This window comes from Humulus lupulus, chromosome 2 (genome assembly GCF_963169125.1).
Source record: "Humulus lupulus chromosome 2, drHumLupu1.1, whole genome shotgun sequence".
Classification (NCBI taxonomy): Eukaryota; Viridiplantae; Streptophyta; class Magnoliopsida; order Rosales; family Cannabaceae; genus Humulus; species Humulus lupulus.
This window is the reverse complement of record NC_084794.1, coordinates 25,229,516-25,247,781: the sequence shown is the minus strand read 5'-3', so window position 1 is coordinate 25,247,781 and position 18,266 is coordinate 25,229,516. Positions and strand designations below refer to the sequence as shown.

Here is an 18,266-nt window from a genome sequence, read left to right as displayed (position 1 = left end):
TGACCGTGTATATTGTAGCTATTTAGAGCATCTTGCAAATTTTTGAAAAATTCCGAATAGTTTACAGTACTGAAAACTAGGTTCAAACATGTTGTTGCACGCGTGACTAATTTTTTTTATGCGAGTGGAAAACAATATGTTTGAACCTAGTTTTTGGTACTGCAAACTATTCGGAATTTTCTGAAAACTTGCAGGATGCTCTAAATAGCTACAATATACACGGTCATAAAAAAAAGTCGCGTCGAAAACTGTTCACGGGTCGAGAAACACTGAAAGCCCTACCGGTAGAGCTTAAAGCGAAGTTCCTATAAACGAATTGTCCTATATATATATATATTTGTATTTGCAATTTAAAGTGGTATGTATAATTTGGTATTTTGCGTGGTAATTTTTTTTTCTTGTGTAATTATATTGATAGCACTAACAATTGTTAGCTATTTATGTATGATCCAAAGAGATTCCAAAGACTTTTTTGAAGCATCTATACCATCGCAAATGTGTGATTTCTCTAATAAACTTGAGAGTACCATACCATGTTCAATAATCACTGTCATATTTATCTGAATTTTTTTAAAGCAAATAGTCTTTGAGTTTTAAGTATAGATAGGTTGTTGAGTGGAGTATCAAATGCAAGTTTTTAATATTGCATTTATCAATGATATGAATCTAAGTAATAATTTTAAAAATCTATAGGATATAATAATATTAGAGAAAATTACGGAATACACTGTATAAAGCAAAAAAATTTGAAATATACGGTTTCTACTTTTATACGATTTTTTATACCAAATTTACGGTATTCATCCGTTATTATTTTAAAGCCTTTTTTAAACTAATCCCCGAAGCTTTTCTCCTTCCTTTTCATCTTTTTTGTTGTTGTTATATTTGATTTTCTTTCTATCTCATCTCTTCATCCTCCATTTTTTTTCATTTTTCATTCTCTTCATCAGAAAATCTAAGTGGGTTTCTTATAAATTTTTTTTCAAAATCGTTTGCCATTGATTATTGAAACAATGGCTGTCACTCGTGCGGGGTCTGCATCTCCTGCTCGGAAGGGTGGTGCATTTTCTGGCTTAGGTGCCTCGAAGGAAGCCGAGAATCAAGAGTCTGCCAAGTCGAAGGGGGAAGCATTGAAGAGTAATTGTTCTCTGTTGTCTAAAGGCAAAGCTGTTTTGAAGTATTCCTCGGATTCTTCCCTTCCTAATGTGAACGATGGTGATGTTGGTGGTTCAGATGAGTTGAAGGAGGCCGACATGCATGTGAGTGCTGAGCTAATCGGGAAACAGTTGAAGAGAAAATATATTCCATTGTCAAAGAGCAAAGTTAGTGTAAAGAAATCAAAGAAACTAACGATTGGAGCTCTAGTCAAGTAAAGAGCAAGGCTAACATAATTTTTTTTTGAAGAATGTTAGTTTACTAGATAAACCGAAGGTATTTTTTGTTGTTTCATTTAATTTTTTTTGATGTTATCTGTTTTTAATCTATTTTTTATGGTTATGTAAATATATGTTATAATTTTTTTAATTATTTCCCCAAATTTGCTTGTTATTGTTTTATATAATATAGCAACAATGTGTTTCAGAGTTATTTACATGTTTTGTTGCTTTGTTTAAAACTGTTTCAATTTTTTTTTTTTTAATTTAATTGCTCTAGTTGGAAGATAATGGCTCTGTTTGTTTTGATGCTGTTAATATTTGTTAAGTTTATGTAACGATATGTTACAAGGTGTAGGTAATAAGTTCTATATTCTTGAAATATGTTTTCAATTTTGTTAATGCTCTGATCTGAGTTCTGTTTTCAATTTTGTTAACATTTGTTAAGTTTATGTAACGATATGTTACAGAGTTGTTAATGTTATTACCGATGTTGTAAACATGTTTTTGTTTTATGTAAATATATGTTTCAGGTCCTAATTTGGTAGTATATGGTTTTGTAGATAATATGTTCTATAATCTTGAAATATGTTTTCAATTTTGTTAGCGCTCTGATCTGAGTTATGTTTTCAATTTTGTTAATATTTGTTAAGTTTATGTAACGATATGTTACAGGGTTGTTAATGTTATTATCGATGTTGTAAACATATTTTTTTTATATAAATATATGTTACAGGTCCTAATTTGGTAGTTTATGTTTTTTATAGATAATATGTTCTATATTCTTGAAATATGTTTTCAATTTTGTTAATGCTTTGATCTGAGTTATGTTTTCAATTTTGTTAATATTTGTTAAGTTTATGTAACGATATATTACAGGGTTGTTAATGTTATTACCGATGTTGTAAACATATTTTTGTTTTATGTAAATATATGTTACAAGTCCTAATTTGGTAGTTTATATTTTGATAGATAATTATATTCTTGAAATATGTTTTCAATTTTGTTAATGCTCTGATCTGAGTTATGTTTTCAATTTTGTTAATATTTGTTAAGTTTATGTAACGATATGTTACAGAGTTGTTAATGTTATTCTCGATGTTGTAAACATGTTTTTGTTTTATGTAAATATATGTTACAGGTCCTAATTTGGTAGTTTATGTTTTTATAGATAATAGGTTCTATATATGCTTGAAATATGTTTTCAATTTTGTTAATGCTCTGATCTGAGTTATGTACAATATAGGTTCAGTATGTTTCCGATATTTTACATGTTTTATTGTTGTTTTAATAACTGTTACAATTTTTGTTTATTTAAGTAGTAAGATAATAGTTCTGTTCTATTCATACAATGTTATATATGTTTTGATGTTGTTAACCTATGTTATGTTTTTATAAAGATATGTTACAATGTTAATGTCCTGGTTTGATTTTATGTAGATGTGGATTATATGTTTCAAGTTTGGTGATAAATTTTATTATTTTATAAAATTATGTTACACGTTTGTTAATGTTGGTTGTCTATTATTCTATGCAGCTTATGGAATGTTTTATCAAAGATGAAGATCATTATAGAGCAAGAGTCAATTTTCACTGTGGTTTTGAGAAGATCAATGTGATCTCTGAAAAATTGACTGTGTCTCAAAAGGATTTGTTTAGTAAGACTTGTTTTGGTCATTTTCTAAACATTAAATCCTATGCTAATCAAGCTAAACTGGTTCACCATGTATTGTTGAGGGAAGTTAACCAACCAAACTTAAATGAAATGTGGTTTAAAGTTTGTGGAAAGCTGATTAGGTTTTCATTGGGTGAATTTGGGTTATTGACTAGGTTAAATGTGTTTATTGATAGAGGTGGAATTAAGAATAGTAATCCTATTGGATTGTATTCTAAATTTTTTGGTGACCATACAAGGGGCATTTCATAAATTATTGTTGAAGAAAGGTTTAAGGCTACCAATTTTGATAATGATGATGAGGCTGTTAGGATGGCTGTACTTTACCTCAATACTAACTTTTTGTATGCTTGGCAAAAAGAGAAGAACATTGGAAAAACTTACTTGTATCTTTGTGATAGTGGTGGTTTTAATCATTTTCCATGGGGTAGGGATATTTTTAATGTGACTCTCTCGTCATTGAGAGATGCTTTAAAGCAAACTGAAGTTGTTATTACTAGACAAGGTTCTTACCCAACCTATAAGTTGAATGGATTGCTATTTGTTTTCCAAGTTTTCATTTATGAATCAATTCCTAGTTTAGAGGGAACTTATTGTGAGAAGGTTAGTTGTGGTCTGCCTAGGATTATAAATTGGTCATCTGTTGCAATCCCATTTCATAAGGTATTAACACTCCAAGCATTTTGAAATCCTCATACACATTATTTTCATTCCAATGACCATCATAATATACCAAATATGTTATGGGATTCATGTTTGCAAATGAATAAAAAAGAAAAATTAGATTGATATGTAAATATTCTTTATATTTTCATTACAAAACCAAATAGGAGCAGCAAAGATTTAACAAAAACAAATACCTTGTTGCTGTAAAGAAGAATGATCTCAAAGTCAACAAAAACTATTCGTTAACACATCCATCAGTAAAATGAGAATTTAACATATAAACTATTCACATTATAGGTTATAAACTACCAAATTATGCAAAAGCAAGAGCAAATTTCTTAAAGATTAATAATTTTTTTTCAATAAATTGGAGAAATTCTAAGAAAGATCATTATAATATTGTAACATTTTTTTTATAAAAGGTTTTCATGTTTTACAATTGTTACCCTGGTAATATTTGTCTATGATTCTGTGGAAAACTGTGACAAAATATATGATTTTGCTAGATTATCTTAGTAAGTTTCAAAAATTCTAAACTCCAACTAATTATCTATTCTTGATGCAACATGTACCAAGAACAAAATAGAATAACAAGGTAACTTACCACATAATAGATGTTTTAATTTTGCTGTGGAGTTGTTTTTGTAGACACATCAATTCAGAAATTTCGCAGTGGATTACAGTAGAAAAATTCTGATTTTGCCCAGACTTCACGAATTTGTAAGATCTTGAATCAATTTTTGATTTGCTTATGGTTTTTCGGATGTTTCAGATGCTTTGGAGATCTCTGCAATGGGGATAAAGACAACATGTTACTGTTGGAAAAAGCTTATACATGATCTTTATTTATTTTCATGTATATCTAAAATTAAACAAATTAATACGAGATAGCCTAAAACATGTTTCTAAAATTGAATTCAAAGAGAAACAAATAATATAATACTTACAGTATACGCAGCGGAATTAAGAGTCCTTCCTCTAATTTCTCTAACTCTTGTATCCTTTCTGTCGCAGAGTATTATCAAGAAACTGAACTGATCTTCTATTTTCTTCATGATCTTCCAATGTATCCTTAGAACCACCTAGACTAGTGTGGGCAATTATCAACACATGAGATAGATATAGAGAGAAGAAGAGAAAATAACAAAGTGGCTTAGAAAAGGACTTGTGTTTAGAGAGAATATAAAACTATCAAAAAATCTGACTTGTGACTTATCTGTCGTCTCTGAAATCTTCTCTCTAAGCACTCCTTTTATAGACTCAATTAGGCCATTTAATTTAATTAAAAAATCAATAAAATAACAGCCATTTTGAAGCCCTAGGTCGAAATTATCATGGGCTATAGGCCCGTGAAATTTCTCATTTGATTATAAGCCCATTGGACTTAAAATCAAGGCCTGTATTATTTTCTATTGATTTAATTAATTAAATAATTATTTAAATCCTTTATCAAATTAATTATTTATAATTTGAATGTAATAACCCAACTACTCTAGATTTTGGACCATTAACGAAAACTATACATAGACCATAATCTTTAATAGAACTTACAAGTGAAAAATATCATACTTTATTAAATACTTATAAAAACAAAGTTTAAACTTACATAACTCAAAGCAGGATATGAGATCCCATTGTTTTAAAAAGAAAACATAGCTTAATTGAAATGAAAAGAGATTACATAAATAGGTGCGGAAAAATACACATAAACCATAAATAAAAGACTACATCCTCGAAATCGAACTCTCGACTCCTTGAATCCATTCCGCCTCAATACACATTCTCCAAGCTTCCAAGAACCTTTCCCGCCACTAAGACCTATTTTCCTGCACATATAAACAAAAAGGAATGAGCCTAATACCCAGCAAGGAAAAATCTAACACATAGTTCATATACATAAATTTCATAAGAAACATAAAAAAAACATAACATAACATAACATAACATAACACTTATACTATAATGGCCATTATTACTTGGGGTCCCATAGACTAAACAAGTCATATGCCCATTAGATTAGTGTGGTCCTACTAGCTAAGCAGGTCATATGCCCATAATCTATTTGGGGCTTGTTAGTCATATGGGTCATATGCCCAAGTCTACATACATACATACATAACACATTTCATAACATAAAAACATAAGATAACATAAGCATATAACATATAGATTCTATCCTATTTTCCTTACCAAAATACCGGGATAAGAGGACAGAGGTGGGACTTTGGAACACTCCTAAGAACCATTTGAAAAAGAGTGAGTATAGAGAAGAAGAGAAATGAAAGGAATGGAAGGACTAAACCATTGAGAAACATACTTACCAAAAACTTATGTGCAAGTTCTTAGATTTCCTAACCAAAATAAGAATAAGGTTAGAATAGGTAAAAGACTATGAGAACTTTTGAAGAAAAAGTACAGAAACGAACTAGAGTTTGGGTTACCTTGAAGACTTGTAAGACCAATCTAAACTTCGAACCGAAATACTATAAATCCTTACTTTCCCAAGTGTTTGATAAGCTTATGATGATCAAGCTTATGATTTCCCCACCCAAGTGTTTACACTCTCACACTCACCTAGCAACTTGCAGCCTCTGAACTTAGAGCAAAAGATGAATAATGGATGGGTACTAGGTCCTATTTATAGAGTTTAGGAATGAAATGATCTTAATTTTAACTTGAATAAAAATAATGGCTTTTTAAGTGAAAATAATTTGAATTATCGTTCAGCAGAGGCTGAAGACTCGTTCAAAAAGGTGCTGGACTTATCAAGAGGTTGAAGGGCTGAATGGAAAACGATTTCAAAACTTTTCAAAATATGCTGAAGGAGGCGATATATCGCCCCCTATAGGCGATATATCGCCTGGACCATTATGCCCGAGGCAAACGTGCATCGTTTCGTGTTTTCCGTATCTACGTGCTGCGATATATCGCCCCTTATAGCTGCGATATATCGGCATTCGTTGATTATTTAAACACGAAATTACACATTTTTAGCTTAATTCAAATTGAGTAAATAGCCTTGACTAAGCCCTCAAACGTATTCAAAGCTGCTGACTGACCTTAGAGCATTCAAACTTTGCCCTTATTAAATTTAATCCTCAAAATACTTAATCCTTAATCACCCATACATAACATGTGCTTAAAAATCCTATTGGTTCTTATCTAAACCTTATAGTATAATAAATATTATCCTCAATATCAGTCATATTAATCAAACCTTAGGTTAACATTAATATTCTTAAACTATAGGTTAAACTTAGAAAATCTACAAGTACTACTATGAGTGTCCAAATAAATCCTGGTCTGAACCATAAATCCACAGTCATAAAGATAATACTATTAATATTATAATACTACTATCTAACTTAGCTAAGTAAAGTTCTTGGACTCTACATTGAATCTTGATTTAAATTTATTTATTAATTTAGATACCAATTTATCTTAATTAATAAATCTGCCATAATTTCTCTTTTCTTCTCAAAATTACACAACTCTGTGAAACTATCCAAAATTGACCTGGTCAACTTTGATAATTCTAATTGATAATTAAATCAATTAATTGAGACTATCTAGATGATTTTATCCAAGGTACAATGGGGACCATGGGCCTATGGAATCAAGCTCCAATAAGTTATCATAAATCTAACAAATAAATTTACTAACTTATTAATTCCTCGTGACTCCACTATAGACTTGGAATTGCACTCTTGAATTCATAGAACGCTCTATAACAAATATAGATACGCTATTAATTATCCATTGTCACAACCATAATTGTCACTCAATCCTCTATAGACGGTCTACAATGAGATAGGACTAAAATACCGTTTTACCCCTCATTGTATTTTATCCTTAAAAAACTTAGTTCCTTGTAAATGATATTTCAGTAAACTAATTTAATTACTGAAATGAGATCTCTATCATTTAACACCTTGAACCAAACTAAAAGGAAACCATCGTTTCACTTCTTCATCAGAAGCTATAGATGTTCATATCTATGATTAACACTCCCACTCAATTATACTACCGAGTTCCCAAGATGTAAGTATGGGCTAGTCCGTAGGGTAAGCTAGTAACGAACAAGTCAAAGAACTCAAATAATACAATCATTTAGAATACTAACCACTCAGAATTGAGATTGAATTGACCTATGGTCAACTATATGATATGACTAGAATAGATAATAACAGTATGTTTACTTATCTTATCAACTGTCAATATCAGTCCTGTCCGATGTAACAAATACATCCGATCTTATCTACTTTGCTAATGTTCTGGAAAGAACATAACACTATAATGTGTAAGTAGATCATATCGTAGATTGACAAGTCAGTGTAAATCCGGTGCACTGACTAATCTTAGGACTAACTTATTTTTGAACATATAATCATATTTGTATTCCACTGTGATTACATCACTATAAATAAGATTAGCTATATGCTCGGGATTTAATAAAAGTTTATATTAAACAAATAATCATGAAAATAAAACATGTGAGCAAAGTGATTGACCAAGTCAAAAAATGATTTCTATTCTTTTATTGATAATAAAATGAGATTACAAAGAATTTGGGTTTTAATTAGGGCATAAAACCCCAACAGTTACAAGAATGGGCTAGGTTATAACGGGTTAGGCTTGTGGGCAGGGGTGTGTCGTATATGTGATATTGGGTTTTGGGCTAGTGGGCTTTGAGATGTTACCGTAAATTTGTAAGGAAATGGAAATACCGTAAATATCAATTTTTTTTTGTTATTTACCGTATATATAAAAATTTCCCATAATATTATAACTTTTGAAATAATTATAAGATTTAGAGACCCCTCCTTCCCCAAAGAAAAAAAATACTACCTAACTTGTTAGAGATAATAATATTGTTCCAATCAAAATAGGAAAAACAAATACAACTTTAGACAAAAATATATAATCGACAAGATAATTGATTAAATAAAGTTACAACTCTATTGCAAAATACAAGTAAATGGAGAAAGAGTACATGGATATAATGATAGAAACAACAATTCTATAACAAAAAATACAAATAAACTAGAGGATGTAGACTAAGAGATATAGATGGAAATACATCTCTGTAGCAAAAGATACAATTAAATATAAAAAGGAAAAGAAGAAATATGTGACAAAAACAATAGAAGAAATAAGACAAGAATAAGAACAAAGTAGAAAAGCTCTTCTCACTCATACAATGTTTAACGCCCAAATCGTGACAACCACTAAGCGGTAGTTGTAGGAAGCGCCACTTGGCATGCTGGGCTGAGAGGAAAACAAGCGGGCCTAGTGTGCTATTTGGGCTTCATTCTTTCAACAATGCCACATTTCTTTTTTTTTTTCTTCAGTTTAAACTCATTTTTCCTCTTTTCTTTTTATTAATGTCCAAACACCATTTATCTCCTGAAAATTAACCACAAATTAAATTAAAATTGATATTTTCCATTATAAAATATATTACAATAACTCCATGAAAATATTAATTAAAACTTAATTTATTTTACACTTTAAAACTAATAATTTGACATTTTGAGCATTAATCACACAACCAAAGTGAAGAGCATTGTGGATCACCAACTTGAACAAGATTTGCAACCTTTGTTCAAAAGCTTATTTCCCCTATTTCAAGCACTAAGGAAACTCTCACAAATGTAAATAATTCTCTGGAATAAATAAGTCTTTTGGTGTATTTCTACCCAAGTGTTCTAGTGGATATAAATTGTGTGTCTTACAAGGGACCATTAGACTCCTATTTATAGAGTTTTGAGATATCTTTTGAATTTCAAATTCCACCTACCCTTTGGTTGTTACCAATGTTTAATTGAATGCTTATGGAATTAAAATGAAGATTTGAGAGTTACTTGGGGTGTTGGAAACGTTCAAAAACTGAAAAGAAAGAATTGAAATTTGACTTTCAGCATGCCTAGCCGCGGCCAGGAGTATCAATGGCTGCGGCGACTGGCCGCTGTCCCCAGGCTGCGGGCAGGGATGATAGTGCCCGCGACCACATTGTATTTCAGCCTCCCAAATTCTCACAAATTTCCAAAACGTCCCAAACTCCTTTCCGCTTGATTTTGTAATTTCCATACACATAATGTGAGTTAAAATCACATCTCCAACAACCATATCACATTATGACTTTAGGAAATTCAAACTCAAATGTGTAATTCTCAATCTATACATTATTGGGTAATATTTAGGATTTACAAATTTGTAACTGAATTGTAACTCCAAAATATGTTACATTTAGACCCACATATGTGTCTAACTTTGTAACTCTTAATACTATGTTACAATGTATGACAAATCAGATTTTGTCATATTATTTAATCTAACATTATATTATATTATATAAAATAATATAACATAACATGCATTATAGACTTTTCTTGTTTACTCATGAAGTCGAGCTTCATGATAAATGAACAAATTGCATACTCTTTTTTCAACATGAGTTTATTATTTTAGGGTATTTCAACATGAGATCACTTTTTCCTCTTTATAATACATCAATTGATTGTATTTTATTTTAAATTGAAGGATGAATGAAATGAATCCTGAGCTCGGGTTTGAGTTTTGTCTTTTATCTTTTCTTTTATTTTTTCAGAAAAGAAAAAGAGTTCTAGAAAATTTTGTTGGGTTTTGATAGTAATATAAAGTTAGTTGAACTATATAATAGGTGGGACAATAAGAATAAAGTAATGTTGACTTTTTTTCCAAATTAACTTTCTTATCATAGTTGCTTGTTATTTTGCTTTATGTTTTCAATTGTATTTCTCTATTTGTGTACTTGCGGCATGGTCAATGAAGAAAAACTCAAGGGAAAATGTTTTATTTTTTCTTAACTTATTGTTATATATTTTTGCTTAATTTTGCCATCATGGAAAATTGAAGAGGATCTTATCAATAGGAAACAGAAAACTATGGGCATGAGACTAACTTGGATAGTATTCTATTGGCTGTAAGAGATAAATTTTGTCTTTTTATGGCATTTGCTGGTTGGTAGACATGATTCATTACTGTCCTGGTTTTCAATATACTTTCGAATTTCTCATTTAATGGTGATATAAGTAGCTTGGATTTTATTTGGTCTCTTTATATAAATATATATTTACTTCATTTTAAGGAATACTTGAAAAATTAAAAAAGAAAAATGTACAACACAATAAAATACATATGCTATGATGGTATATATGCCATGTATATCTATTAGACTATAGATGATTAAATAGTTTAGGAATATTCCTTATTCATAGAAAGATTTATTTTGTTTACTGTTTTATTTTTTAAATAGAGGTTTTCATGTTTATATTAATAAAATTCTACTTTTTATATATTATACATGCCATATATTTGTCATACTTTTTTTATTATCTCCATTATATAAAATAATAATAAATTTATATAAATATTATTATATAATTTTTTAAGATATATTATTACATGAAAAATGTATAAATTCATTATACTTTTTAGGACTGTGTATGCAATTAAATAGATAGTTTTCTTAAAAAATATTTAAATTGTTATTTTTCTCATTTTATTTCCCACATATTTTTTTAATGATATTTCTCACTGATTTGTGTTGTATTTTTTTTTCTTCTGTTTGATTGTACTCTTTTTTTAATTAAGTTCTTCTTTGTTTATCTTTTTTCTTTTCTTCTTTTATCAATTTATTTATCTGTTAATTTACTATATAATAAACGATTCTTATTATTTTCTTAATAAATTAGAAGGAAATTATACTTTAGGATTAGATATTTTCTTATTATCTCATTCATTCTCAAATTTTTAATCTACAACCTTACTTATTAACGATATATATTATTAAAAAAATTACACACTCATTATCCAGTATATTGTAGGTTTAATTAAATTTGTTTATTATAAGTGATGGATATATATATATATATGAATTTTAAATTACAATAAACTAATAAAATAAATTAATTACTATAATCTATTATAAAGTGCTTACGTTTTATTTCTTTATACCCCGAAATATATACGTTTTGTATAATATATTTCGTAATTAGTATAAGTAATACAGTAATAATAATAATAATAATAGATAGATAAATAAATAAAATCAATAATAATACATGGAAAAGTATACAAATTGAATTATTTATTTAGAAAATTACTTATTTTATTTATTATAATTTCATTTAAAAAAATTGAATTAAAATAATCTAAACAAATAAAAATAAAATAATCTTTCATAAAAATGTTAAAAAAATAATAACTAACAAAAATTAATAAAATAATATTTTTTTAATTAAGGGGTACGTGGCACGTACCCAGGGACTAGTATATATTTATATTAATCGACAAGTTTCTTTCAGTTGATTCGATCTTAAAAGTAACACGTGTAACCTGATCTACTAGTATACTCTTTTCTTTCTCCTTTCTTCCATATCCTACAGCTTAAAAATAGTTACATTTAATTAACGAGTAGAAAGTAAACAAATAAAATAAATTATTATTATTTTAGATGAGGTGGTAGCTACTTTAGTGACTAGAGATGAGGAAACAAACACTAGGAAAATGGGAATAAACCAAAATTTGTATGATTCTAACTAGTCAAATGGAGTAAGTAGAAAGAACTAAAGTAAAAAAAAAGTGGACGACAGAAACCAGTAATTAAGAGATTTTCAGAATGCACAACCAGACATAAATTTTCCACAACAATGTGATAGAGTAAATAATTAACTAGTTTGCACTGATTTTAAATCAATAAGTCTGCCAATATTTTCTAGAGCAGATTTTGCTGCTCTATTTTGTGCAATCTCTTTTTTAGAACGATAACAAGCTGTTCCCATGAGTTGGCCTTCTACGTACACATTCACTGTATATGTCTCCACCCATAAATCAACAATGACTAATTTCAAATTCTTCTTCTGACACAGCTCATTCAGCTCAGTTACCGGATGTCGTTTAAGTGTCTCTACTCTGATGAATGGCTGTAATAAACTCTTCACAACCTGATCAGACAAATTAAATGAAAGTTAAATTAGAAAATACATCTCTAAAAATAGTACAAATGAAAAGAAATGGTAACAGTAGTAGTAGTGGCAGTAGTGATGATGAGATGGAGTACCATCCAAACAGTCTCGAAATTACAGTTGCTATCTACGAAGACAGCTCCAATAGTAGACTCAACTATGTCTGCTAATACTTTTGGAGCTTCAACCAGGCCAGTGGAGTGTAGAGGGTATTCCAATATCTCTGAATTGAATTTTTTTATCTACATCAAATCAAGGAAATTAGATTAGCATCATTACAATACCATTTTATATTTTATATTTTATAGTATGGAGCACTATTGGTGTCCTACTACAAAATTATATTTGGATGACAATTATCATTGAGACAACAAATTTTGTATAACTGTCGTCTCATATGAAAAATAAACATGACACGACAATAGTTCTCGAATATATATATATATACATATATGAACGTTCTTACAACAATTTTAAACTTTCGTCCAAGTAATTTTTCTAATAATGAATAGATTATATACTCACATTTTCTTCCAAGGAAGGCTTATTGTGGCGCAAATATGTATGCAAGCGACGGTGGACGGCGACGCGGGCAAACTTCTCCGTATCGATATTAGAAGCACGTAATGGAGTCAGTTCGCCGGAGGATAATTCTGGGTATAAATAGTAGTGTAGTTTAGTGAAAAGGGCGGTCAAAACAGAATCTCCCATGTATTCTAGTCGATCGAAATGGCTGTGAATGTCAGCAGCGTAGGAGGGGTGGGTCAACGCTTGTTCAATTAAGCTCCGGTTGTTGAATTTATAGCCAATAATGTCTTCCAATTCTTCTACCGCAATTCTAGTCACATGCTGATCATCGCTATTATCTACACCAACTGGGGTTGTTTCTGGTTTTATTTCTGGGAGCCTCGTTGTGATACCCATCTCAGCTAAAAAAAAGATTAGAAGACATGCTTAATTTGAAAATATGTAATGAAATTTGATACTATATTTTAATCAAATTGTGAAACGAGTATTAGTCGGATATGCATTAGATATGGAATTTTTAAGAATAAGAATAAAAATGTGACAATGGAGTTATGGTTGATATTAAACAAAAGAAGTGTTAATTTAAGAAGTTTGATTGATAAATACCTAAACTGTCGAGAGCACATTTTGCAGCTCTATTTTGAGCAATGTTTTTGATATGGTAACTTCCAGTTCCGACGCGTTTATCTCCAACATAAACATCCATGCAATGTGTTTGGCTCCATGAATCGACCCAACGAACTGTTAAGTTTTTTTTCTGGCAAATTTCGTATAGCTCAGTCATTGGATGACGCTTCAGCGTCTCTAAACTTATTAGAGGTTCCAAAAGATCTTTAAAAACCTGTAACAAATCCAGGAATGAACAAGACAAATCAGCTGTCACCCTAAGCTATTGTATTTCAATCAAATTCTATAAAAAATATATATATATATGGAAAGACAAAATTCAATTAAAAAATTAGTTAGCTTTTATAGAACTAAAAATATTAATATTGTACTTCATTTCATGAATGATTTCTACCATTTGGAGTCTTTGTATTTTAAGTTAATTTCATTATAGACCATTTTATTAAAAAAAAATACATCTTTGAATCCAATATTTTGTTAGATGGTAAGATTTGGTCCCCTAAATATGAATTCAATTAAAATATTTTTGTTCTAGAGTTTTATTTGTGGAGTCATTGACTTTAAAAAAATATGTAAATTTATAACTGGCATCAATTTATATAAAGTTATATTTAAAATATTTAAACTGAATTTGGATGCAGAGACTATTTTTAAATATTTTATAAAAACACGACCCAAAAATCTATTTTTTCTATTTTCTGAAAACAGGATCACAGTGGAATTGAGCTTCCAAAATGGTATACGCTCTTTCATAAATAAATAAATAAATAAAATATATATATCTATAATTATATTCCATATACAAATTTTTACAAAAATAAATAACGTTTTGCTCTTCATTTATTAAAATACTTAGTATTTAAATGGAAAATTTATTTTTCTTTTAATAAAATGAATAATTTAATAAAAATTGAAGGTTTAAAATAATGTCAAAAGCCTTTCAAATAATTTATATATATATAATGTCACTGAAAAATTAATTAAAAATAAATAGATAACGTGTCAAATGGTGTAGAGTATACCGTCCAAACAGTCTCGAAACAACAGTTGCAATCTACAAAGACAGCTCCGATAGCAGATTCAACAATATCTGCTAAGACTTTTGGCACTTTAATGAGACCATTCGAGTGAAGAGGATATTCCAAGATATCACGACAAAACTTTCTTATCTGTATAAGAGCCAAACAGTCAACAATATTAAATGTATACAACATTACATTTCTATAATTGGGTTTGACTTTTTTTTATATCAAAATATATTTTCAAAGAAAAAAAGTAAATACAATTTTTTAAATTAGATTTTTTTTATTTTTTATTTTAAAAAAAAAATAGCTGTTCATAATCGCCTGATCTTCCAAACGAGGAATATTGTGGCGCAAATAGGTATGCAAACCATGTTTGATGGCGACACGCGCAAGCTTCTCCTTGTTGATGTTGGAGGCGCGCAAGGGAGTCAACTGGCCGGAAGAGAAGTTTGGGTACTGAAAGTAATGGAGTTTCGTGAATAGAACGGAGAGAATGGAGTCGCCTAAGTATTCTAATCGATCGTAAGAACGGCTGCTGTTGCCCCGAACGAAGGAGGGGTGAGTCAAGGCTTGATCGATTAAATCCCGATTATTGAATCTGTAACCGATTATTTCTTCTAATTTATCTATATTCGCAGCCATCATCGCCGGCGGTGGCTGTGGCTGATCGGAACACGCTGATGTGGTTGCTGTGGTTTCACTATCTGGAAGCTTTGTTTCGATATCCATGTTTGGCAGGTAAAATACTTGACCAAAAATGAAGAAAAATAAAACTGACGTGATATTTATAGAGAAGAGTCGGTCAGTTTGAATTTTTACTTGCGCCTGAAGTTTTAAATAGATTTTGTTTAAAACTTAAGTTCACACGACCGAATCTAAATTGGGTATGATTTTTTCATAATTTAAAATTTGAAATTGATTTTTTAACTATTAAACTCGTTTAAACCAAATGTAAATGCGATAAAAAAATAAATAGAAATTAATTATTCTCATTTGTATGTATATAATTAAAGGAACAATTAAATGAGTAGATGCGCACGACTATAGAGTTTGAGCTTTTAAAATTTAAGTTTTGTTGTATATGTACACTTGTAAAATTTAATAATATAAATTTGGAAGTACTACAAATGGTTTCGTTGGTTTCCATGCTTTTTATATATACTAGTAGTGAAGTCCATGCAAGGCATGGGCTGCCACTATGATAATAAGAAAATGACTTGATATAAAATTAAATTTTATTAAAATCGCAATAAGCATTTTTTTTTCTAAAAAATATTATTTACAATTAAGATTAAACACAACATTACAAAATTACATGTGAAATTAAATATTATTTTTGAAGTTAAAAAATTGTATATGTAAAGTATAAATTTGTATAAAAAAATCAAATAAGATTTTATCTGTATAAAAATATATAACTATTAGTGAATCCTCCAAACTATCTATATAGATTTGTAATTAAACAAAATTATATTCTTAAATATTAAAAAAACTAGCTAATTTTAAATGAAATCAAAATTTTAAAGTAAGTGAAATATATTATTTTTTATTGATAATTTAAATACAACATTATTACTTTATTATGTCATTTTATTATAAATATTATATAAATTTGATTTTTTATGCGAGATTATACCTGTACAATTTTATTTCATGAGATGTGCATCTCAATAAACATTCTTGAGACTACATTATTAAGTTAGCATCACCAAAAGTTGATCAATTGTTTATATTTTTTTGACATAGTTTATGTTTGTGTGCATGGAACATAGTAAGAACAAACAAAACCAACATTTTATAAATAAAACTTTACATAAATACATATTATACAATATTATTTATTTACAAGTTGAATTTATCATTATATCAAATTAAACATATTATGAAGTAAAAAATATACTTCTCTACCAAGAATTCACTATACTTTAGATATCACGATATATATATATATATATTTGCATACACCCTGATTTATAGTAAAAAAAAATTATAAACAAGTAAAATAAATAATGAGGTAAAATTTTCAATAAAATTAGTGAATTTAAAACCTAAATATAATATTATTAGTAAGTCAATAAAACGGATGAATTTTAAATTGAAATACAATAAAATTATGATCATTTAAAGCTTTTCAACTACTTTAATAATTTCTAAATGTTATGTTACCAAATAAGACTCATCCCTTATTATTGATAGCGTACAAATTAAACAACAATAGAATTCAAATCATCTTAATGTGTGACAATATTATTGTTCAAGTGTGTTTTTTGTCTTTCTTTCTTTAATTTTACTTATCATAAAGTTGAAATTACATTGATCTTTATTTTCATTTTTCGTATTTATAGTTGATGAATTCTTACATAGCTACAAATATACATTAGTTAATAGTTATAATATTAATTTATATATATATAATATAAAATAAAACATTTATCAATAAATATATTTATACATGACACTTTATATAAATAATATTTAAATTCATATATTTTACAATGAAACATAATTATACAAATATATACCTAATTTTATTTTTCTTGTTGATAATACCATCAACAAAATGTTTTATTAATTTTATTTATCTTATCAAAAATACTATTGACTAAATATATAAAATTTAAATATGATTTTCTCCTACTAAATAATCTTATAAATTAAATATATATGACATATTAATAATTATAATTATGTTTGTTTAAACTTAGTTAAAGTATATACACTGTACATGAATGATTTAATTTTTGTTAATTTGCTTTCATTTGGGCTAAGCCCATATTTTATTATTTGAAGTACTAATATTTTTGGATGAAGCTTATCTATTAGCTTGATCACATCATTCTTAATAAAATAAAATAAAACTTGAGTACTCATCACTAAAGTTGATCATTAGAAAGACAAATAGGATATTGATGGAATTATATAAAAATGTCATACGATTTTCATATAAGGAGTATATTGTAATGGTATATATACTAGGTAGAAACAATGTTTAATGTAATGTACGTACGTACGTTTGTTTAGTTTTAAATTTATAAATATTGTCTATAATTTTAATAAAAATAATTTACTATTTAAAAAAATATATATAATAAAAAGAATTATAATTTTATAATATATATAAATATTTATATCAATATAATTTTTACATATATGATATCTAAACACAACATTGACATATGTATATATTTACATGGCTACATGATATATATATATATATATAAAATATAATAATATTTAAAATAAATTATTAATAGAAATAAAATAAGAATAGAAAAAATCATAGTGTAGATAGTAGTATATATGCATCAACTATATTTAATTTCTAATATATCTCGCAATGTCCTTTGGTGAATTTGATGAAGAA

The 18,266-nt window shown here is 28.2% G+C and overlaps 1 protein-coding gene across 1 annotated transcript; it reads right to left on the bottom strand.

Moving 5' to 3' along the window:
- Nucleotides 1–12,366: 12,366 nt before the first annotated feature.
- LOC133815915 (uncharacterized) lies at nucleotides 12,367–15,631 on the bottom strand. The gene is made up of 6 exons (XM_062248677.1): nucleotides 15,224–15,631; nucleotides 14,900–15,046; nucleotides 13,857–14,091; nucleotides 13,248–13,651; nucleotides 12,818–12,964; nucleotides 12,367–12,701 (listed from the first exon to the last, which is right to left on the bottom strand). The coding sequence occupies exons 1-6, from the start codon at nucleotides 15,629–15,631 to the stop codon at nucleotides 12,426–12,428; spliced, it is 1,617 nt and encodes a 538-aa protein (XP_062104661.1). The 3' UTR covers nucleotides 12,367–12,425.
- Nucleotides 15,632–18,266: the final 2,635 nt, after the last annotated feature.

Bases quoted from the DNA above. Each gene is read 5' to 3' on its own strand.
- LOC133815915 (XM_062248677.1), bottom strand. From the start codon at position 15,631: ATGGATATCGAAACAAAGCTTCCAGATAGTGAAACCACAGCAACCACA. The intron at 15,047-15,223 runs GCGATTATGAAC...GCTCTTATACAG, and splicing joins TTCCTCGTTTGGAAGATCAG to ATAAGAAAGTTTTGTCGTGA. The intron at 13,652-13,856 runs GTATTTATCAAT...TCTTTTTTTTAG, and splicing joins ATGTGCTCTCGACAGTTTAG to CTGAGATGGGTATCACAACG.